This window comes from Apium graveolens, chromosome 3 (genome assembly GCF_009905375.1).
Source record: "Apium graveolens cultivar Ventura chromosome 3, ASM990537v1, whole genome shotgun sequence".
Classification (NCBI taxonomy): Eukaryota; Viridiplantae; Streptophyta; class Magnoliopsida; order Apiales; family Apiaceae; genus Apium; species Apium graveolens.
Window position 1 is genome coordinate 193,428,273 of NC_133649.1, and position 24,288 is coordinate 193,452,560.

At 35.4% G+C, this 24,288-nt stretch overlaps 1 protein-coding gene across 3 annotated transcripts; it reads right to left on the reverse strand.

The window, feature by feature from the left end:
- Positions 1 to 11,410: 11,410 nt before the first annotated feature.
- LOC141712998 (protein FAR1-RELATED SEQUENCE 5) lies at positions 11,411 to 21,516 on the reverse strand. Of its 3 annotated transcripts, none has more exons than XM_074516175.1 (4): positions 21,237 to 21,515; positions 18,681 to 20,933; positions 12,378 to 12,553; positions 11,411 to 11,657 (listed from the first exon to the last, which is right to left on the reverse strand). In XM_074516175.1, the coding sequence occupies exons 1-3, from the start codon at positions 21,237 to 21,239 to the stop codon at positions 12,380 to 12,382; spliced, it is 2,430 nt and encodes an 809-aa protein (XP_074372276.1). In that variant the 5' UTR covers positions 21,240 to 21,515; the 3' UTR covers positions 11,411 to 11,657; positions 12,378 to 12,379. The 3 variants fall into 3 exon arrangements, with proteins under 3 accessions (XP_074372276.1, XP_074372277.1, XP_074372278.1); XM_074516176.1 differs by having other exon boundaries at positions 18,681 to 20,938; XM_074516177.1 differs by lacking the exons at positions 11,411 to 11,657; positions 12,378 to 12,553 and having other exon boundaries at positions 18,689 to 19,002; positions 19,124 to 20,933; positions 21,237 to 21,516.
- Between the last annotated feature and the right edge of the window lie 2,772 nt (positions 21,517 to 24,288).

A 24,288-nucleotide genomic window follows, 5' to 3' on the forward strand; every position in this document is an offset into this window, starting at 1 on the left:
TATTTTGTGTGAGTCATATAGTTGCATATTCATGATAGTTAGTTCATATAGTTGTATAATTTTTTCCATATAGTGTTTTTTTATTTATTTATAGCTTTATTTGTTTACCATATCATGTAGCTCATGCATATACCATGATCCCTTTTGCGATGATTTATCGACAGAATTATAATATTGATGCGAGTGTAGTGATAGCATTAAAGTGATATTGAGTCGTGTAGGTTGATATGCATGTTAGAAGCACTTGTATTTTCACTAAGTCTTAGAGAATGCTTAAGGGCTACGTTGTTGTTATGATCTGATTGTTTTCGAGGTTAATCTATTTATTATGCTTAGAATTCGATAATAGGTTCTTAGTGATAAAGGCATGAAAAAGAAAAAATGGAGTAAAAATAGAATTTGTTGCTAGTTGTTGCTAGGCGTCAAATGGCTAGTAGCCGGCTTGCATGTTATGCGAGTAGTCTAGGGTTGAGCAAGATGGAGCGAAACGCACTTGCTCAGAAATTTTGAAAAAAAAAAAAAAAATTTGTGTTTATGCATAATTGATCACAAGTGGGCTCTTTGGTATTCGAGTTATTAAGTTCTTAGGGGACTTTGTGCCTAGTGACTTAAGGCTTTTAGAGTCTGGGATCCGCTAACCTAACGCTCGTTACATGGATACCATTGTATAAGTCTTTTGTGGACCTTACTCATTGCACGGTCAAATAAGCATTGTTGTCGTGAATAAAAAGCATGATTCCGTAATAAGCTCCAAAATTCTTGTAGTGTTATATGTCACTTTGTGCCTAGAATTTTTATTCTTTGTATAATCATGTGATTGTCTTGATAATAGTTGAGTCATAATAACTGGTCTAGTTCTGAAGCATATCTGTTAAGCATCTGCACACACCACGTTTCTGGTTGTATGTTCGTTTGCATGAGTTTATTGATCTTTAGTCGCCTAATTGCATTTGTTGAGATGTTGCAATTTGGTTGGTTTGTTCATAGTAAGGGGGATCGCTGCATTTTCATATAGATTGCATTCATGCATATTTTTTATTTATTTTTGAGTCTGTGACGCTTGAGGACAAGCATCGATTTAAGTTTGGGGGTGTGATAAGTGGCATTTTATACCACTTAGAACATCTTAAAATGGCTTAAATTGGTGCCTTGAAATCAAGTATTTTATGTATTTGATGCGTTTTTCTAGTGTTTATGCATTTCAAGGTATTAGTTGCATTTCGGAGGAGTAATCACCAAGAATAAGCCTCGGCATGTGTTCACCATTGCGAGAGGAAAGAAAGGGGCTAATTACGATGAAGAAACGGAGCAAACTCAGGAAAAATCCAGTAGGGTCCTGAGCGCCCGCTCAGCTATGCTGAGCGGCCGCGCAGGGTCGGGAAATTAAATAATTATTTTTAGACTTCTACTTCTGTTTGGCTTCCAACTTCTATGTAATCTGAGTTTTATGGGACTAGTATATAAGTAGATTTGGAGACATTTTCACGAGGTTAGATCGTGGTATTAAGAAAGGAGCGAAGGAGATAAGGAAGAAGACCGTTTTAGCACACAGCAACGAAGAGGAAGCATATTTTCTTGTGATTCTTATTTCGTTGTAACGTTGGATGCTAGTTTTCTTACTTTGAACCTATTTACTCTTGTGACGTACTCTGATTTAATATAATTAGTTTAGTTATTATTTTCTTGTGTTTGTTTATCATGATTTCATATGAACCCATGATGACGATAAGTGCTATTATGGGCTAATCATCATCATGGGGTCTCAACGGATTTACTATGGAATTCTTTAGTTAATTGTTTAATACTTTAGTGTGTGATGATTGTATGATATCTAGTATTGGTTGTGCGTATTCGTCTTATGTGCGTCGTGAACATATAAGATAGGGTGTTAATCTCTTGTGAAGCGACGGTGGATCTTGAGATTTAGAACTTGCCATGCTAGCATAGGTTCATGTACGATGTGCATGATTAGTGGCTAACTCTAACAGTTTTATTTGCCCTGTGTAATCAAAAGGAATAACTTGTACTTAAATCGTTGTGTTGTCAATTTCTGTAGACATATAGGAACTCAACATAATTGATGACTATTCAACTTCTATCTTAATTATGGATGCTTGGTAGAATGGTATTAGTGCAATGAAAGTTGGCTTTTATCAGTTTCGTGTTATTCGATTAATATCATCACTGTCACATGCTAAAGGTAATAACAATAACTATTGAAGGAAGTAGTAATGAAGTTGTGATCTCATGAGTGTTTTAATATTGTTAATTGAAGTGTTATTTAAGTGATAAACTAAGTAATTAATTGTAGTTAATATTTAGTCAACAATTCTAAGTGTTAGTGTCTTAACATTGAGAAGTAATCATACGTTGGTGCGTGAGTCTAATTAAACAATAATTAGTCTGAGTCTCTGTGGGAATGAACTAGAAAGTATTTTATATTACTTGCGAACGCGTATACTTGCATGAATATTAGCGCGTGTTTTCGCCCTAACACAGCTACCAAGATCATCATGTATATACGCAATAAACATTATGTACAGATTCTCGTGGAACATAGATTATTTTCAAGTACTTTATTCTATATTGAGTTATCCAAACCAATATTATTGAGTTATATATACAGCTTCAATCTTGTTGAACATTCGGTCTACAGTATGCTTAAAGAGAATATTCACCGAGGAGCCATTATCAATCAGTATCCTACTGACTTCATTATCGAAAATATCTAAAGTTGCTACCAAGACCTTATTGTGATTAGGATTGACCCCCTCTTAATCCTTTCTACTAAGGTGATGATCATCTCCGGGAATGATTGAATAGATAGGACCTCATCTCTTAGGTCCGGGCTACAGGGGGTGAGTGAGAGCCTCCTAGGACCATGCTCACCATATATATTTACTTTTGTTTGATCATTTACCTTTCTGATTAGTGTCCCGGAAAATGTATTGACTCAGGTTCCCTTTCTTGACTCGTTCCTAGATGTACTTGAGAGATAGGCAATTTTTTATCTTGTGGCCATGTGTTTCGTGATAATCACATTGTCGATTATAGGGTCGGCTCTCCGGGGGAGTATGCATTGGCTTTGGAAGGTAATAGAATGGATTATCCTTGACCTCCTTTAGGATTTCTCCCCGGGTCCGTTTTAGTGGAGTCCAATCCGGCTCTTGTTTGGGCTCCCTAGCTTGCCTCGTTGGTCCTAGGTCACTCTTGGATTTCATTCTAGAACCAAGTCTATGGAATATAGGAGTTCTCTTCACCACGTGAGTCTGCTGGCTTTGTTTCAATTTTTTTATCTTGATGGTAACCTCCTTTCGGTCGGTCATCAGTGTTCTTGCTCCTAGATCCCCTGTTTCGGGTCATCCTCATGGCTTGGAGTACATCAGTCTTCTTGATGAACCTGGAAGCCATAAAATAGGCAGCATCCAGTCTCTGGGGTTCCTTGTCAGCTCCATGATATACCTCTCATTATGTTTCGGGTCCAAGTTCTGCAGGAAGATGCTTAGAGCTTCCCGCTCATCCAAGTTGGAGATCATATTGATTGCTTCCTAGAAATGCCTCATGTAGGCTGAGAGAGATTCATTGTCATATTATGCAATAGTTTCCAAATGGCACATGTGCAGCTCATGTATTTTGTTGGCTTGAAACCTCATGAGGAACGCTCCCTAGAACTCTTTCCAGTTATGGATGCTTCAAGAGGGGATCCAGATTAACCATCTTCGGGCCCCTCCCTTGAGAGTTGATGTGAAGAATCTAGACTTGGTCAAGTCATTATAACAGTATATTTTGTCTATCTGTTCAAAATAATTCAAGTGTTCTTATGGATCTCACAGCTCATCGAATGAGTCAAAATTATAGTGTTTGAGGCCTCTTTGTTGGGGAATGGCTGATGGATGTCAGAGTTTCCCCAACTTCTATTCTAGAGTCCTTCTCCATTTTTTTTGTAGTTCATAAATCATATCCTTGAGGTCCTGCTGCCCCTCATCATCATCAGAAATGACCTCGGGGGTCGGGTCTCTCCAGGTCCTTTTAGTCCTGGACTTGGCAAGTAGATTCTCCTCCTCTAGTTGCATTCTTTTCTGAATTTTAAACTCAAGCTCTTTATCCAACATCTTCTATCTGGTTACTTCTGTTTCATTTTCCTTACTTTCAGCTTTCTGATTCTTCTTTCCCTTGCCCTCGATACACTCAAAGACAGAGGGTCGGGACTGTTGAGAATCCCCGGTCTCTTTCGGATCATCTTTATGTTCAGCTTCTTCCTGGCCCGGATCTGCTCTTCTCTGAAGAGCCGAATTGCTTCAACCAACTTATCATTAATTAGGTTAGTCTTGTGTTCTTCCACGACCGGGACATTGGTGTACTTGTACTGATTTAGCTCAAAGAGGTTTCTAGCATCCTGGGCTGGTACTACCCACTCCACCGGGGTGTGGGTTAATGGTTGCTCCTGAAGAATGTCTCGATTTTGCTCCCGGGTCCTAGCTGATCATGGTCCTGGACCTGTGTGCTTGCAGAGGGTTTTCCAACTGTAATCTTGCCTGCTCTAACCATTGTCTCAATAGTACCAAAAACAACTGACTAAGATTTCAAGCTCATAATATAGAACTATGGTTTCTTTTCAAAAATAGTCAACATTACTCGGCACAATAACAAACAAGTTTGCGGAGTTTGGTTAACAATATTGTAGAATGACTATAACTGGGTCTAAACCAGAATGACAGTATACAAAACGAAGCAGATCTGGGTTCTAAAACAAAAAAATCTATCTATAGCGCACACAAATGTGGCTTAAATAAATAAAACGAAGCTCACACAAACGTGGCTTAAATAAAAATCATTAATAGTTATGACAGAGCTAGGTTTCTTGAATTCTTATATATTAAAGAAAAGGACTATTTCAAGAGTTTGCGGATAAAGATGAGTCCAGGGGCACTGAGACCTAAGGACGTTTGACCCCTCCTTCTAGAGCTAAATGGTAACTCCGAAATGCGGGTTGGTCCTTTTGATTCCGCGTCTGCACCCTTCTTGCAGTTGTGGTATAGCTGTCGTTGGGAGTCTGCAAAATAACACCGGAGTGTAGTTTGAGCCCCACGGTGCCGCCGGCGTGAGAAGACCCTATCAATCTTGTTTCAAAAATCGGAGGGGGTTTTGGCATCTATACCATACAGGCTTATACCCTATCAATCTTTTTTTAAAACTGCTCCCATTTACAAATTCAATGGCATAATCCAAAAATGCTAGTGGCTCGGACTCTCTCTAGTGCGTCGTAGAGGATAAAAAGCGTCAAAGTAGAGGAGCACTACACTGGTTAGCTAAACCGCAAAAATATTTCAAGTCTTAAACCAGATTCAAAAATTTGGTAAAAATTAAAATGAATTCTGACACTCTTAAATAATTAGTAATAAATTCTTTTGATACCAAATATATTATGTTTTCTGTTCCTCCGATTGAGCAACTTGCAACAAGGTGAAGTTAATTTAAGACATGCATGTGTAACGGGATTTTCTTTTAAAGATTTTTCTGGTGTATGTCCATGGGCACATGATTAGAATTAGTGCTTGATAAGGTGTACACAAAATATTGATGGAGAGCTCATTAATAATGATGGACCCCTTGCATGCACAAAAATCTCCACCAATAAAATTTTTACAACCCATCAATTACACTTTCCTAGCATGTGCCCATGGGCATACACTAGACAAACCCTTATTTTAATTATTCTTTAATGTATAAAAAAGTGACAGAGTGCATTTATGTTGTGTTTTTGGTAGGCATATTTACAAATCGATCCGAACTTAGTTTTGAAGTAAATTTTATATTTTATTTGGCCGAAACGAGCTATCATATTGAATAAAATATGCGTTCGAGTTCGAACTCGTTAATTAACGAGCTAAACACATATTTTATTGATAAAAGATGATACGAACACAAGTCGATGACGAACGAATGGTTAGACGATAAAAAATTTCGGATAATTTAGCCTAATTTCTTTTGGATCAAGTAAATTTAATCTTAAATTGTTAAAACTTAGAATTATTACTCAAAAATATACATGTATATGTCATTTTTTGGAGTTGCACAACCAAAAGCTCGACTTCAACTTATTTTCTTAAAAATACATTTTTTATTCGAATTTAGCCTCAAATTTTAAACGAGTCAAACCGAACCGAGCTCCAACTTGTTCGCGAACAACTTACTTATTCACCTTTTCTTATTGTTATGAGTTATGACTATGAGTTAAGCTAATCCTACTTAGGTTTTAGAGAATAATATACTCCTCGATATCTGTAAAAACCCAAATTTTTGACATCGGTAAAAGACCTTTATGAACAGTAACCTTGCTGTTTAATAAAAACTTTTGCGACCACACCATATACAAGTATTAATTTAAATTTCCGAGTTAATATTATGATTATACGTAACAAATGAGTGTATGTAAAAGTCGTTATTTTTCGAAGAAAACTAATATTTCAAAATGGCCTTATTTTACAAGCTATCGAGGGGTACGAGAATTGCACTACGACCAAGGATTTAAAATCCTACGAATAAAACTCAAGTTCAAGTATGAGAAAAGATAAGGATTATGATTAAAATATTTACACCGCGAACCACTTACGAGGATTGATCGAGATTATGAGTAAACGTTAAGTATTACGTAAGTGAACGAATAAATGAATAAAACCCATACAACTTCCATAAAACTCCCATGCAAACTACAAGTACAAGAAACCAAATCAAGCCAACCAAACTAATGCAAGTATAGTTGGAAACAAGGATCCATGAATTAAGAAAAAGCTAGAACATAGTTCCATGTTTTCTAACTTTATTAGTACTTGGCCTTGACCTTTCACTCCTTCAATCCTCACTTGAGTAAAAATGCAGTCATGTATCAATATATGTATTATACAAAATAAATACACTAAACTTCCAAATGAATCCAAGAAAAGCTCCCTCTCCCTCACTTTTTCTCCCATTTTGGCCATTCAAGAATACCAAAGAAAGAAAAATTCAAAACTCACATTCTACTCATTCAAAAATCACCCAATTTTTACCAAGCCTCCTTAATATCATGGATAAGTCACATACCAAATTTGAAGCTCATCCATGGAGTTATCAATTTTATACAAATATTTGAAGTTGAGGGTGTATAGTAACTCCGAAAATTACTTTTTATTTTCTTGATTTTCCATAGAAGTTTAAGACTTCTAAAGCTAAACCAAGATATTTCGAAGGATCTTATACCCTTATTAAGTGTTTATAAACTTCAAAAAAGGTTTAAATATCATCCACACTTTGATTTACTTGAGATATAAGTTTGAGTTTAAGATATGTTTAAGTTTATGTGGTTTCATGGAGTTTGGATTATGAATGTTGATTTCTTGATGGTTAATTGTTGTGAGTTGATGTTGATAAAGTTAACATAGATCTTATAAACTGAACTTGTAAGAAATATTGTGGATTTGAGGATTGGGTTGTTGTTAAATGGATTTAACATAGTTAAACCGGAAATTGTTACGCGTATAACCGTTCTAATGTTCGTGTTCCTTTAGGACTGTTTTGAAGTATAATTCTGAACTGTAAAACAAATATTTTTGAACACCAATTAACATAAATGTAAAGTTATTTGTTTCTAGTTTGTAGCCATATAAAGATCGTATCGAGATAATCTACGGATTAGGCGAAAGTCATTTTAATGAACGTAGTTGAGAAAACTAAATTGCTACCTAGTGCTAACTTTGAGGGTATAATTAAGGCCCTTAAACATTGATTAAAATTATGAAACTTGTCCAGTAGTTTACTTATACAGTGGGGAAGCGTTCTTTAAAACTTGAGATAAAGATGTAAATTTTTCAATTTTATAAAACTGTCGGAGCGAATGCCGAATAAGGAGAGAGTACCAAAAATGACCGCGGCGTATCCACCACATATAAATTGTTGCTTCGGGGTTTTTTACCCTCTGCCCATACAACCATTTTTAAATAATTTGTTCTAAAGTGTTTCTAGATCGTGCACGCGAAAATGGTGCGTCGATTGAGTTAACGGTTTGGGAGAAATTAATGTTTTAGTGAAAGCGGTATGAATAGTAAAATTTCGTGGTTGACCAAACTTTTAAAATATTTTTCACCTATTTAAATTCATTTCATCATAATGAAACTTTTATGATAAATATTAAAAATACTCAAGAAGCTCCTCGAGGTGGTTTCGTATAAAAATATTAATTTTTTTGATTTATTAAAAATGTTAGAGTGCGAGTCGCGTAATAGTAACATTCGGTAAAGTCAACTTTAGAAGACCACTTTGACCGTCCATTACGACCAAGAGTTGATAGTTATTTCAAGTAAGTTGAATATCGAAAACCGTAATGTATTACACTTATTAGTAAAACAAGTCATTGATGGGATTAGAAATACTGATCAAGATTATGATCTTTATTGATTAGAAAACTAGGAAAAAGTGGAAGTCAGAACACGTATCTTGGACTTCAGGAAAGTTTACAAACCCTACTTCGTATAATGTTGTATTGTGGAAATTAATTTACTGCATTTACATATAAATGTCATATTTGCCATGATTGCAAATTACGAGTTTTACGTATCGATATTAATTGGAAATACAATGTGTATATCGTATTATATATTAAAACTAGTGAGTAGTGTAATGATAATTTATAGACCGAGTCGGTCAGCTTGTATTAATTAAAAACCTGGAAATCATTCTGGAGATGTTTTGGACGATTAAAGTGTAATTATTTTATTTCAAGGAACTCGATGTCCTCTTGTGAAGTATTAAATACCTCGAATTTATTTAAAACGACTTCCAAATATCGTATTCCCTCAACTATATTTAATTACTCGAATAATGAATATTATTTCAGATATTCATATAAAAAGGAGAAGTATTCTCCGACGATTATTTTATTTTAAACTAAATCATTTAATATTTATTAAAGATTAATTTATTTTTTTAAACATAAATTAGTTGAGGAATATTATTCCAAATAATCTTTTAAAACAAAATTATTTGAGGTTTAATTTTTTAATAATGATTAGTAATTATTAAATATTTATTAAATGATTGAATATGATTTAAAATCATAAAACCTATTCTGAAATATTTTTTGAGTTCCAGAAAATCATTCTAATACTTTTTTATCGTCGAAAAATATTATTTCGACGTATTTTAAATATTTTGACTATGGTATCAGAAGAAACTCCCCCTCATTTATTTATCTATTGATAATGGTCAACTCACATTATCTTAGTACTTTCTTCGAAAATTCTCGGAAGTACATATATATACATATGAAATGAGTTGTGTCTATCAACAAGCAAAACGCTTGGGGAACTTCGATGCAGTTCGAGTTCTTGGGATATGATAGAATTCTTCAAAGGACTAGGAGGGGTAGACTCGAGTACTACGAGTACTAGGGTGACTACCAAAGTTACCGCAGACGAAGGTACTCTGTGTACTCAGTACCCTGTGAAGTGTGTATACCCGAAATGGGACACATAGCCCGAATGCGGCCAGGGTGATAACCAGGATACAAAAGTGTCGTCATTCTACTAGTAGAAAAGGTTAAAGATTCCCGTATTACGACTGATCATCGTGTACGGTGGCTCCAGTAAATGTCATATTCTTCCAATTGAAATTGAGATACAATACCGTAACCCAAGGTTAGGTGTTGGGTTTAACATTAAACTATTTGCAGACTAAATAAGTTAATCAAAAGCATTGTTTTGAAAAGAGGTGTATAACACCAAGAAAGTGATTCTCCTGAGTATATAATTCTATCGAGAGCATTATCAATATTTTTGATATATATAAAATATGTGATTTGATTTAAAGAGAAAAAAGGTGTTTACCACCAAGTTTTCAAATCGTCCAATGATACGATAAAGTATTATTTTAACAGTTTTTTCTAAACTGTATTATACATTATGAATGAGTATTATTGTTCACTCTTACTTTCTTTTAAATGTCACAACATAACAGATAACCAGAATGTCAGTGAACGACCTAGCCGACTGCAACCACGAGAAGAAGTTCTTGCAGCATTACTTTAAGAAAGCCTGAACATTTAGATAGGCTTCAAATAATTGTAAGATGATTGTAACTTGATGTAGAGGTTACGAATAACAATTTGAGATACTATAAAATACATTTGAGTTGTTTAAACAGATGATGTTTGTTGTATATTGTTTATAAGACTATAACTTGTGTGTAATTAGGATCTGTAATATGAAACTATCGGATTATTGAGTCAATACAGGATATGCATGATTGAAGGATCACCCCAGATGCCTGAACCTGAATTTGGGTACGTTACAATCTCATTATGCATGTCCTTTCTGAAACAAAAATTTGTCCTAAATATATTTATCAATATCTTTTTAATTACAATATTAATGGTAGTTTTCCAAAACTACCTCTACAAATATTACTCTCAAGATTTGACTATTTGAATTAGGAAATAATGTACGGAAGTGCCTCTTTTACAACTAAAAAAACATGTGGTAAAAGCGTCAAGGTGAGTCTGGGAGACAGACGGAGTACATAATTTTGAAGAACTCACATTACCTTAATTTTGAACGATAATTAAACAGTCCGCTTCTCCTCAAAAGAGCAAGAGAGATGAGGTCATGGAGATATTGTTAATCGGGATATTTTGTGCAAGTAATGATTTCACAGTAAAATATTGTACACACACATACATTTTCTGGAGTCAAAGTCAGTTGCTGTTGAGTAGTAATTTAGGGTGTCAGTGACTCGGTACTCATCTTCCTTCACCAACTTTATGACTATGAGTCTGTCTATACTCTTTTTACCACTCCTATAACTCAATATGTGAACATTTTCAAAATTAAATTTATAACAGACCAAGTATATATATATATATATAAAACAATAATTTCTAAGGCTGATAAAAGTAAGACGAACATATAAGTTATCTCAACCAAATTTGGAAATTTTAACAAGATCTGTACTCGTATTATTATTATACACTCTAGTCGCCAGTCGTACATTCCGTTTAACCACTCTTGTTTGTATAATGACCCGCGCTTACATTCGGCTGTTGCGTGTGAATAATAACTCACCTTTATTCACACCCATATCTCTCTATTAGATTTGCTTGTTCTTTTTTATACTCGCCCAATTGCTGCAACGTTTCTAAGTGGGTAACAATTGTTAGTTGGGAGATGGAAGTTGCAGTTAAAGACTCTGCAGATACACAGCAACTACATTCATATTACTCCACCAGTCCCAGCTGTTGGTTTTGCATTTCCACTGCACTGCTCCCAACATTTTTCAAGTCTACCACCAAACTACCAAATTCAACTATAAATTCTCCAGCTACCTGTACCACTTTCTTTTTTTCAGATAGATTTGTGTTAGTACTACTAATCGTCCAGTCTAGATTAACATCCTCTTTCGGTATTATATTCAAAATACAAAGAAAACAAATAAACGGCAAAAGTATATCATGTACATATATTTAGGATCTTGACTAGCTCCTTTTCATGTATTCTGAATGTAGAAAAATATAAAGACGGAAATCCTTCATCAAAAAAGATAGACGTCTAATGGGATATCATTGCTGCTTGAGTTTCACTCTCCTGGGCTACCCAAATCTTAAAGCATGTCACCCGAAAAGTTATAATCTGTAATTTCAATACAAATGGACTTGAGATTCACAACTCGGACAAACAAGTGGGAAAACTTAGGTCCGTTGATAAAAATAAAACAATGCAAACTGAGCCGGTAAAAATATGCCATAGCTGCTACTGCATTTAAGATGATCAATAAATATATGTTCTCGCTTAGTGGATAGAACTCTGGTAATTAGACTCTACCCAGATATGGATGCTACCATGGTCCCACAATAAATCAAACTATAGATTTCTATAAACTATGGAGTAAGGTTCTCTCGAAAAATTAAAAAAGTTACTTTTTCACTTTACATATTGCAAGGCTACTATAAACAAAAGTTCCAATCAAGCTATATTAATTTAAACATAAAACGTCTATCAAACCACAATGTTCACATATTTAAAAAAGCTTTTCAGAGGTCCTCCCTCTGCCATCCCATATAGTCGTTTAAAGCTTAACATATATAAGAAATTTTCCACCTTAGGTATAATATATAGTTACAATCTGGGAGCTCAATGTTTGATATATTGCTTTAGGTGAATTATAAGAGACAAAAATAATTCAATGGTATTATATGAGAAAGGGAGTGGGAAGAATTATATCACAATATGCAACGCAAAGCTTAACAATTTGAAAAGTAACTAGTTCAAGTTTGAAAATGAGCAAGCAATATTATACTCGATATAATGCATTCCAGCTTCCTTAATAGAGAATAATGCATAATGCGATACCTTTACATACTGTCTCTCAGGTTAAGCTTTATGTTTTCAACTTTCAGAGATAACTGTTGTTTATGTTGCTTAATATCCTTAAGTACTGAAAGCAGTTTCGCCCTATAAAATTCAGACTTCCTATTTGCGCATTCCAGTTCTTCAGTAAGTTCTCGAATCTTCTTGTCCATATCATCCTACAATATAAGACCAGAACTTTCAACTATAAATGTTGTATCGTAGTTACCGACACAATTAACATATCAAAGTGAATAAATGTAGGACGAAGAATCCTGTTAGTATTAGCTCATGAACAGTTGACCAATAACATTCATGACCAATTAAAAAGAAATTCTTGAAGTTGATACTACAAATACTTTAATTGCGGGCCAGGTTATTAACATTTAACAAGAACAATACAGACAAATGTACAAGAGGACTTTAACAATGAGCTAAAAGAAAATGTTGTGTAATATATACAGCCCAATGCAGTCATTTATATCAAGATATCACACTTGCATGATTCAACCACCTGTATATAATAATTTCGCACATTTAACTGATGAAAACAAATAAAACACAAAAATTAGTGCCACTCGGATTATTTTCTTCATCATAAGTTATGCAGTTTATCACAAGTTCAAGTTGATCGATGGAAGTATTACTAAGCTATTAATTTAGAGAGAGCAGTAGAGCATGTTTAGGAAAGACCCAAGTTTTTACATTTACCAAAGAGAAAGAAGTCGAATTAAGTTTACATTAATACATTCTGCGATAGTATTAAACTTTAATGGAGATAAAGCTGACTCCTCTACAATGAATTTTTTCCAGTTTCATCTAGGATAACAAGTGTCTGATTGTAATATTGTTGTGGTTATAATACAAAAAGTAAATAGCCATCAAGTGTACAGGACGGAGCAAGGAGAAAAAATCACTAGAAAGAATTTGAGTTTTAAATGAGTATCAGCATTAACCATACTACATAGTCCATATTCCTGAGAAGTTGAATGGCTATTTGGATCATCTTGCCAGAGAGGCTATGGAAGACCCCTTAACAATGAAAGTTTTTGCTACGGATTGCTGGGACTTTGGGAAAAAGTTATCTACTAAATGACTAACTTTGGGGAATTGATCAAGGCCAATGGTTGAGTTCCTGATATGTCCCTGGTAATTTTAAAAATCTCATTTACTAAATGCATAGAATAGTATTTAGTAAATGGAAATAAAGAACCTTTCCCTGAGTAGAACCAATAGAGATAATGCAGCTTTAGTTATCAATTTGTTGAATTAAATTTTATCCAAGTTACCCGAACTCTAATATAGGAAGTGGACATGGGAACTGGGAACACATCAAAGAAGTCCAACTCTCAACTTCGGAAATATTAGATCCTTGGATTTGATTTTAAAAATAAGTATAAGTGTCGCAACTCGGCATGCAAATTACTTATTGTCACGTGGGCCTAGTCACCAGTGGTTGAGGAAGAGGAGATGGGTTTGATTCTAGTTCCCGACATGCTACTAGGGGTCATTTTCAGGAAACAGCATCTCTCTCTCTCTCGAGTAGGGTCATGGGTGCGTACATCCAACCCTCCTCAGACCCTACTCTTCAAATGGGATAAGTTAGGATGTCTCCCTTTTTATATTCGCTAATAAACTGGTTCATCTGTTATATTTGTAATCATTTATTCAAAAAGGATCTATATGCACTTGCACTGCCTATTAAAAATTAAAATAGTGGAATGAATGAATCAAAAGGAAAACCAAAATGTAAGAATTGAAGAACATTTGAAAAACTGGGAACAACAATGAAGAACTGGAAATTTTACCCTTAAACGGCTTTCTTATCCATTGTATTATAATTGATTTCCTTGAAGCGAAGACACGAGACACTTAAGAGGATGACTTTGGCTGGGGAAAAACAAGTCCAGAGAGATTAAATATCATTAATGTTGTAGTACGGACAGTGGACATGAGAACTGGGAACACATCAACGAAGTCCAACTCTCAACTTTTGAAATTTTAAGATCCTTGGATATGATTCTAAAAATTAAGTATAAGTGTCGCAGTTTGGAATGTAATTAACTTATTGTTGCATTGGCACAGTGGTTGAGGTGCCCAATCGATGACCGCGAGCCAAGAGGTAATTGGTTTAACTCTAGTACCTAGCATACCTGAGGTCATTTTCTAGAAACAGCCTCTCTACTCTGTTTACTCTCTTGAGTAGGCATAAGGCTTCATACATCCAACCCTCCTCACTCCCTGCTTTTCAAATGGGATAAGTGAGGACGTCTCCCTTTCCATATTCAATAAATAAACTGGTTCATTTGTTATATTAGTAATTATTTATTCAAAAGGACCTATATGCACTTGCACTACCTATTAAAAATTCTAAATAATGGAATAATTAGTTTAAAAGGAAAACAAAAATGTAAGGACGGAAGAACATTTGAAAAATTGGGAACAACAATGAAGAATTGGAAAGGACATGGGAAGCCAAAGAGGACATGGAACACATCAAAAGTAGTCCAACTCTCAACTTTGGAAAGTTTTAAATTCTTGGATATGACTCTAAATTCTAAAAATTAGCATAAGTGTTCAGGCAACGGAGTAATAAGGTCGAACGCATTCGAAGTAGTTTTCGGTATTAGCGTAAAGACCTAAAAGATTCCTAGTGAAGTTGATTTGATATGGTAGAAGACTTAACAATGGTTTATAGATTTTATAATACGAATGCCTGAAAGCGGAACTAGTCGTCTGTGAATCAAACCAATTGCACTAGGCGTCAGTGATTTGTGAAAGGAAAATAAGTATTATTATTAGAAGAACTGTTAAGTGGGATTCGTATTCGAGAAGGATGTTCAAGGTTTAAATACGAAGACTTGAATATTGGAAGACTTGAAAATTGAAGACTTGAAAGGACTATAGCTCAGAACCTAAGGATTCTTGATTAAGGACTTAAAAATAATTTTAAGTACTTTGTAGTTTGTACTATGCTGCTTGGTTGAGTCATAGAGCTTAGGCTTGTAAAATCGAAGTACTAGGACTTCACACAAGGCAACATAGTCGAGTCCTAGCTATACTGAGCAAATAAGTCCACTTGTAGCTCTCTACAAGAGATTGGTCGAGCCATTCTAGCCGATTTCTAGAGTGTTGGCTTCTAGATTCTATGTACCAAGGCTCTACTACTACTATTGGTCGAGTCCTAGACTCTCTATGGTGCATTTGGTTGAGTCCAAGGTGTTGGTGAGGAAAAATCAAAGGCAAACTCTTCTAGGAAGCATTCTTGTCGATTCCCGGACCTTGGTTGCTAGAGTCCATGTCATAAAAGCTCTGCAAGGTGAAGTTGGTTGAGTCCTGGCATCTACAAGCCATTATAGTCGAGATCTAACTTCATGAGTTTAAAATTTTTGAAGGCAAAATACAAGGAGCCTTTCTTGGTTGATTGCTTGAAGTTAATAACTTGATTTGGTCGAGTTCTACACGAAGAAAAGGACAAGACAACACCTACAAGATTCCTTTTACTTGGTTTATATGAAGCCACGTCAACCTATCTTTCCAATCAAGCTACCTATTCTATATCAATCAAACCTCAATTGATTTGACAAACATTCTTCTCTAGCACAATATAGAGAATCTCTGCCAAAACGAATACTCTTGATTGAATCATTCGATTTCTTTAAGGTTTTCAAAGGAGAAGTGATGTCCAAATCAATCTACACCATCTAATAAAGTCTTACATAGATAAACTGAATTATATAGTTCATTTATATTGTAAACTCATCTTTATAAGGGATATTTAATTTAGAGTGATATAATATACACTGGATTTAATAAGATATCTATTTTTATGTGTTTGTTTTTCTTGTTGAATTGAATATTTGTATTCGGGGTTGTAAGCAAATCCCACGTGGTTATATTTCTTAATGAAAGAATTTAACCCCAAAATGTGTGTTTGTGTCTTTCGTTTTAAGTTTCATAATTCCGCTGCACAAGTTTTGAAAAATGAATATAAATACATTTACCCCATCTGTATTTAATCTTTGGACCTAACAATAGGGTCATTTTCTGAACAACCTCTCTACTCTACTCTCTTCAGTAGGGGTATGGTTGCCTACATCCAACCCTCTTTACACCTTGTTCTTCAAATGAGATAAGTGAGGACGCCTCCCCTTTCATATTCACTAATAAATCGGTTCATTTATCCTATTAGTAGTCATTTATTCAAAAAGGACCTATATGCACATGCATTCCCTACTAATATTTAAGTTAATAGAATAAAACAACAATGAAGAATTGGAAAGGACTTCCTCCTTCAGATATAAATTCTCACCCTTGACCAGCTTTCTTCACCATTGTTATAAAATTGATTTACTTGGAACCAAAGACACTTAAGAGAATGACTTTTGCTGGCTAATGTCTTTACATTGCAACTATAAGTCCTAAGAGATACTGTATCATTAATGGTATTGTATCTACATGCATTGCGAATGTGTTATTAAATATATTTAATTGCAACATGATATATCAAAATATCATGTCATTCAGTAAACAAATAGTCTTTAATCATAACTAACAAATAAACACAAGTTATATTCTAGTACTCACTTGTAGACCATTATTAGTTATATGTAAATATGTAGAGACATCTATATAAACGTGGGAAATTCATCCAAGCTTGCTCACCGCTGAATGCATTATATCAGCGATCCTTAAAGGTCCTCAAGTGTATCCTATGGGTTGTGGCAAAGAGGGTATCTGAGGTAGGTGACCTACCAGGAAATTGGTGCTGAACAGAGAATACTGAATACAAAGAACCTTAACCTATGTAATGCAGGAAAGCCATGAAAGACCTAACAAAAAAACACGAGTCAAAGTCAAACAACACTACAGGCCTTCGAAGACCAATATATATATAAGAATGTTTTTTTTAAAAAAAAATTATTATCATGGTTGATATAATATCTCTTAGGTTAAGATTAGAAAAGCTTATCATTTAGAAACTGATTTGACGAGGGAAGACTGTGTAACTTTATTATAACGATGAAGGTTATGGATCATTCATATGTATATCTAATATTGAAACTTTTACTTCTGTCTGAGATTATTGTTGGAAATCCATGCTAATTTCATTGTCCTAATCTCTGTCTTGCCTAATTTTACATGATTAAAACAATGTTCCTAATAAGTTTATGAGTTTGGGTGGACCAAGGTCGGCTAGAGCTTTATTCAGAAAGATCCCTTAGTACAGAGGGATGAGCCCATGTGAGTTAATTAGGAATCCAAGACTGGATGTAATGAGGCCTAGTCCAGGCCAACATGGGGAGGGGGAGCCATGCCCTATCCCTATGTGAGAAGAGGGAGAACTCTACGGTTGGTTGGAATCATGTATCTAATTAGTTTTTGAGTTTGGGTGGACCGAGGTAGGCTAGAGCTTTATTCAGAAAGATCCCATTATACAGAGGGGTGAGCCGGTATAAGCTTAATTAGGGGTCCAACAGTGGATTTAACGAGGCGGCCGACATTGTGTGCAGGGAAGCCATGCCTATCCCTATTTGAGAAGGGGAGAACTCTAAGGGATCCCACATAGGTTGTGGGAGTCGCTAAGAGTTTACAAATGTGAGGGAAGCAGTCATCCTAGAAGCTACTTTTGCAGTTGAGACAATAGCAGTTATCACATGGTATATTTTATAGATAAAAGTTGATTATGAAAATATGTGTAACTTTATCATGATAGGATTCAAGTTTATTGGTAACATAATATTCAGATTACTATGATTATTGAAATTTTTAGATTTCCGTGCAAGTATTTCTGTGATTTTTCCTTCGTATGATAGTTCCAATCTGTATGAAACATCATCGATTTGGACCTATTGAAGAGAGAGGCTTCGAAAAATATACACATCTCTGAAAATGTAAAATCACCACAAAATCACAAAATGACCGGCATGGCCTCAAGGTTGTACCCACAAAGCACCATCTAAAGGTTACAGTATAATGGTGAATAGAAGTCTTCCATCAATTTGATTTTCTCTATCCTGGGTACATCTCCTATGGATGACTTATATACTTATCTACTTACCTCAAGCAGAAGAGAATAAATTACAAAAATTGAACACTTGAAGTAAAAATTTAAAAAAGAACAAGAAAAAAAATCTGATAAGTTATTTCGAGATTAACAAGCATTTATCCCCAAAATACAAAGAGAAAGCGCAGAGAAATATAACTTTTTCCATAAGATTTAACATGTATAAGACCATAGTTAACATGTAAAACAGTAAAAGAATGAATCTCAGACAGTAAAAGTGCCAAGATGAAGTAAATAACCTCAGACAGCTGTTGACCCATGGTCCCCTGCTGATTCCAAGTGCTATGAGTTGCTCGATTGGACAAATCTTCCTTATTACGCCCACTCATCATGGCCATTTTTCCCTCATTCTTAATGGCAAAACCAACTATATTAGAAGCCTCTTGTAGAGCATCTACTGCCACAATGTAAGTATCGACTGATTCCGCACCTTCATCCACAAATTTAAAGGCTTCACGGCGTAGAGTATTATATCGGTAAATATGAGACTCCAAATAGCTGCTATATTTGTTGTTAGAATGCTCTTCCAAGATAACGCTGCTTTTTGCATTTCTAGTCCATCTTTTCAAAACATAATGAGATGGAAGGGTAAGAACATTTGTTACTCTAAAGACAGCCAGTACATGCCTACAAAGAAGACCTGAGAACTCAAACATCTTGCAACTACATTTAGCTCTCATACCTAGGACATCAAATTTGACATAGTTTGCTTTATGGTTCTCCCCATATTTCGCGACCTGGTAGGTTGTGATTTCTCCATTGTCCTCTACTTTTGAAGCCATGAAAGTAAGTGTCCCAACCAGCTCCTCCTGGAATCTCATGAATAATTTCCTTGTGTACAACTCAGATGCTTGTTTCTCCATCGGAGAAGGGGTCCTCAGAACAGGAGAACTGTTTATCGTGTCATAATCAGCTTTTACTTCTTTCTCATTCCGACTCTCCAATGCTTTTTCATATAATTTAAAGAACTGACTCAAACTAGTTGAAGCATTAACATACCCATCAAAAAAAGAGTTCATACTATCACTGCGTTGGGTAATAGACATTTCTGCAAAAAAGCTATCACGCATATATACTAGCACCCATTGCCGACGAACAGAGTACAGTGTTTGAAGCCATTCATGATCCCTGAGTTCATACTTGTCAACTAGAGAAAACCAGAAAGACTCAAAATCATCCACTGAATCAGTCAAGTTTACACACTTATGGAAGTCTGCCTCAAAACTTGGATGTTGAAGGAACATATGGGACAACTTCTCTTGGCATTTCTTGAAAATGTGCCATTTGCAGAAACGATGGCAGGCCTGTGGAAAAACCTGCATGATAGCTGAACCTATTAATGCATCGTAGTCTGTGGTAATTGATATCGGAGGACGTCCAGACATTGCAGTAAGCCATGTCCTAAATAGCCAGATAAATGATGATTCTGATTCATTTGTAAGGAAAGCACACCCAAACAACACTGGTTGTCCATGATGATTTACCCCGATAAAAGGTGCAAAAGGCAAGCGATACCTATTTGACCTGTAAGTTGTGTCAAATGTGACAGTATCACCAAAATAAGTGTAATTTTCCCTTGCCTTTGGATCGGCCCAGAAAACATTACCAGTAAATTCTTCTTCGTCACCCTGCACCGCATAGAAGAAGGATGGGTTATCTGCATGCATTTGTCTCAAATAATCCAAAAGCAGCTGAATGTCACCTTCTGAGCTTTTTTGGCGGTTATTTCTCATGTAATTCCTGCAGTCCACCTCAGTAAACCCAACTTTGCTTATACCTCCATATTCTTTAATCAAGGCTGACATGATACGGCGAGGACCCATCCCAGCTGCCTGCAAGGTGTCAATCAAGGTCTTAGCAGGGCCTGAGATTTGCCGATGGGAACGTAGGCAATGAACTTGATCAGGGGGGACCAGCTCATGATTGTGCTCCTTAACGAAACCTGAAACAACCCACTTTCCAGACTCTTCTTGTATCTTCACAGACAATGCTGCTTTGCATCCGACTCGGGTTATGGTGCGGGGACGTTTGATCTCTCTATCTTTTGTGCGCTTTTCATTCAAATTGCGGAACCCTTCTTTGGCACAAACAAATGACCGCTGAATGATTGCCCCATCCTTCCTTGACCGACGGGAAGAACTTACACGTGTGCTAAAGCCAACCCGCCGGGCATACGAATTATAAAATGCTTTGGCAGCCTCTTCAGATTCAAATTCCATTCCCTCATAAGGCTCAAGGTCCGGGTCTCCCTGAGGAACAAACAGTTGTCCACCACCAACACCCAACGAACTACTAAACGCAGCACCATCCACAGGTGAGCTATTGTCCATATCTTGGTCAACATCATCAAGAGCAGTTTCAATATCCACTACAACATCATCTCCCACACTTCCACCCCCCAAAGCTATATCAAATTCTAAGACCTCGTTATCCATGTTCACTGCCAATGTATCTCTTCCGCACATGAACCATGTTTCATTTGATCCCAAAACCTAAACTGTATATAAAACTCAAATTCATCACTTTAGAACACTGTTAAAAGCACACAAAAAAAAGCAAACAACTTTCAATAAAATACAACACCTAATTCCAATTTGGAAACACGAAATGCTTGGATAAACTACAAACAAACACCACATAAAACACTTAACATAAAAAAAACTTCAAAATTTAGCAATGCAAACAAAACATATAAACACAGTCGACTTGGCATACACATACATGAACCATAGAAAAAGAACACATGTAAATAAACTAAAGGTGTGAACTTTAAAAACAAGAAAAGAGTAACTCACCATTAATATAATGTAAGTGCCGCCTGTTTGTGTTTACATTTTAAAGGAATAATATAAAGCCCAGTGGAATGTAGAAGTTAGAACATTAAATTCTAGGGTTTGTATATTTACTTACATATGTTTGGGTAAAGTTATAGCAAAGTTAAAATCAGGGTTTAGGGGTAGTTTGAAGCATGATTGTTGGTAGGTACCTGTTTAATTCAAATTCAACAAAACAAGAGTTTGGGACAAAGAGAGGGAGCGGCAGAGGAAGGGGCGGGGGGGGGGGGGGGTAATCTTGTGCGCTGCGTCGTTCTATAGCCCCCCAATTTCCAAATATACAAATACAATGTCTTTCAAGTTCAACTAATATGTTAACTCATATGCTTCACATACCGCCCAATTTTTTAGGTTTGTTTGTGCGAGGTTAAAAAAATATGTATAAATTAGTGAAAAAAACGGTGAAATAGTTGTATCTATTAATTTATAATATATAAAAATGAGATGGTGCAGTAAAAATAGTGTTAAAAGAGAGGTAATTCGGTAAAGTAGTGGCATTTATTGACTATTTGGGATAAATTTTGAAATGTAATGAATTGAATGTTACATCCCAACAAAAAAAGTGTAAAAAAATAGTTTAGACACTGGGAGTATTTGTTTTCTCACCCAAAAAACAGAAATCAAAACAAACACTCTCCTTTTTTAGTTATTATCATATTATCACATCTATTTTAAATTTTCAAATAATTATTTTATGCAAATTAATGTCCTCGAAATCAAAAAATTATTAATTAATCAAAATACTAATTAATTGATAAATTAATAATTTATTAATTTTTCTTAATATATCAATACATACCATTAAAAAAATTAACAATATATTTATCAATGTATATAAATACTGAAAAGGTTATTGATTCTTGATTAAATGGATGTCGAAAAAATTATTAATTTTCTAACAAAAATTAAGCAGTGACAGAATTGGTGGATAACTAACAAATAATTAATAGTCTTATGCGAACGGAGAAAGAAGATGACGCGGAAGATGATAATATTAAATATTATGTTTAAGCCGGTCTCGTGAAATGATATATTTAAAGTAACACTAATATTGTATAATTTTGTTTTGCAATATATAGATAATACACCAGAATTCGGTAATTAAGTAGAAGACAAAATGAAGTAACAATTAAATTTCAAAATGAATCAGCTGCATTATAATCTTATTTATTTTTTAAAAAAATCTTAGAGTAACTATATAATTTGGATATTAAATGACATTATTAAGTTTATATATTATATGAGACTTATATGTTTTTATAAAAAAATATTATCTTATAAATTTAGCAAGTTATTAATTTACATCAAAAATTCTGAGTCAGGACTATTAAATTTTATTAATTAATCGAAATTATTAGCTTATCGAGTATTATGTATCGAGGTTTAACTTTATATTCAAACTCAGAATTTTAGTTCATTATTAAACAAGTTTATAACTCATGCTTTTCGAACTAATCACATTTATTATCCCTCAAATCAAATATGAAATATAATATTTTAAAAAAATTAAAAAATTTAAAAGATTGTTTAGATCTGTAGGTTTCGTGGTTTCGTTTCGTTTCGTAAAGTAAATTGTTTCATTTCGTGGTTTGGCTTTGTTGCTTGTTTAGATCTGTAGAATCTAGGCTGCTTTTTGTTCGATTTTCGTTGGTTTTTGTTCATTTTTTCTGGGGTTTTCGGAGTCTTGCTTCGTGTTCTTGGCAAAAACGAATGTATGTATAAGTAAAAAGTTGCATATTTTGCTTTTTGATTCTTGGGCACGCTATTTGTGGGAGAAGGGTTTTTTCTTGATCCGGGTATGGGGTGTATAACCCGGATCTAGGTTAGTCTAAATAGTTGAATCTGAATATTCAAAATTGTTTATGGACCCGGGTTAGGCTTATGGTCTCGGATCTGGGCTCTTGATTGCTTTATTGTGGTCTGGCTTTGGTTTGACTTTGAATTTGTATAAGTGTTTGAGTTCCTGCGTTTTCTTACTTATCATAGATGATCTGGATCGTTGATGTTTGGCCGGGTTGGACTTGCATTAGCGGTCCGGATTGGTAGGTTATGGTAGAACTAACATAATGTGATTGATCCGGACCGCTTAGCAAAAGATATAAAAATTGTAGGAACCCAGACTAACTCACATTGGTTTTAATAGGTATATGGTCCGGATCAAGCAGCTTCCTAGAAGAGTTTTCAATTGCTACCCGGGTTGTTCTAGTGAGAAGAGTGATTCTGATTCGTTTGAGAGAACACGTATCTGAGTCGAGATGGGTAAAAAAGCCTCTGCTTCCACAAAGATAACTATCAAGTTCCGGTATAAAAAGCTCCCGAAAAACTATGTTCCCTTTACTCCCGAGGGTTACTGGACCAATGTGAAGTATCATTTTGTCACTAAGTCCCCGGCTATTGAAAATAGTATTTATTATGGGAGAGTTAGGTACGAGAGGCAGAGTGATGGTCACCCTGGGGTTTATAACCAAGAGGCCCTCGAAAGGGCTTTTTCCGAGTTCCCTGTCAGTCGGGATCATTACCAACTGAAGGATCCTTATGTTGAGGCTGATCCGGCTGAGATGGATGAAGTTGTCCGGGCTGCGTTCCAGCTGACCCCTGATATTGAGTGGAGGTGGCCGGAACCCCATGAGAGGATCTATCATCGCCCGGAAGATGGCTTTGTCCTGGTGTGGTTGGAGCACCTCAATTTCGGGTGGAGCCCCCGCTGCCATAAGTTCATCAAACACATTTGCAAGCATATGTACAAAATTTCTCCGATGCAGATCACCCCTAATGGGATTAAATCTATGACCTGGTTCATAGCTTGCTGTAACAAATCCGGATTCTTGCCTACCCTGAAACTGTTCCACCAGATCTTCTATCTTTTTTAAAGTCTAGCCAGAAACCTTTTTATGAGATTAGGTTCCGGGCCTCGGAGTGTGGATATGGCCCGGGTAGAGCTAAGCCCGTGATGCACCAGACCTCTTTGAAGTACTGGAATGGGGAGATTATCATGTTGAAAGGGTTCAATATG

Excerpts from the sequence above, each read along its gene's own strand:
- LOC141712998 (XM_074516175.1), bottom strand. Across the intron at positions 12,554-18,680 it reads TGGGTCAACAGCTGTCTGAG|GATGATATGGACAAGAAGAT; the intron begins GTTATTTACTTC and ends CTTATATTGTAG.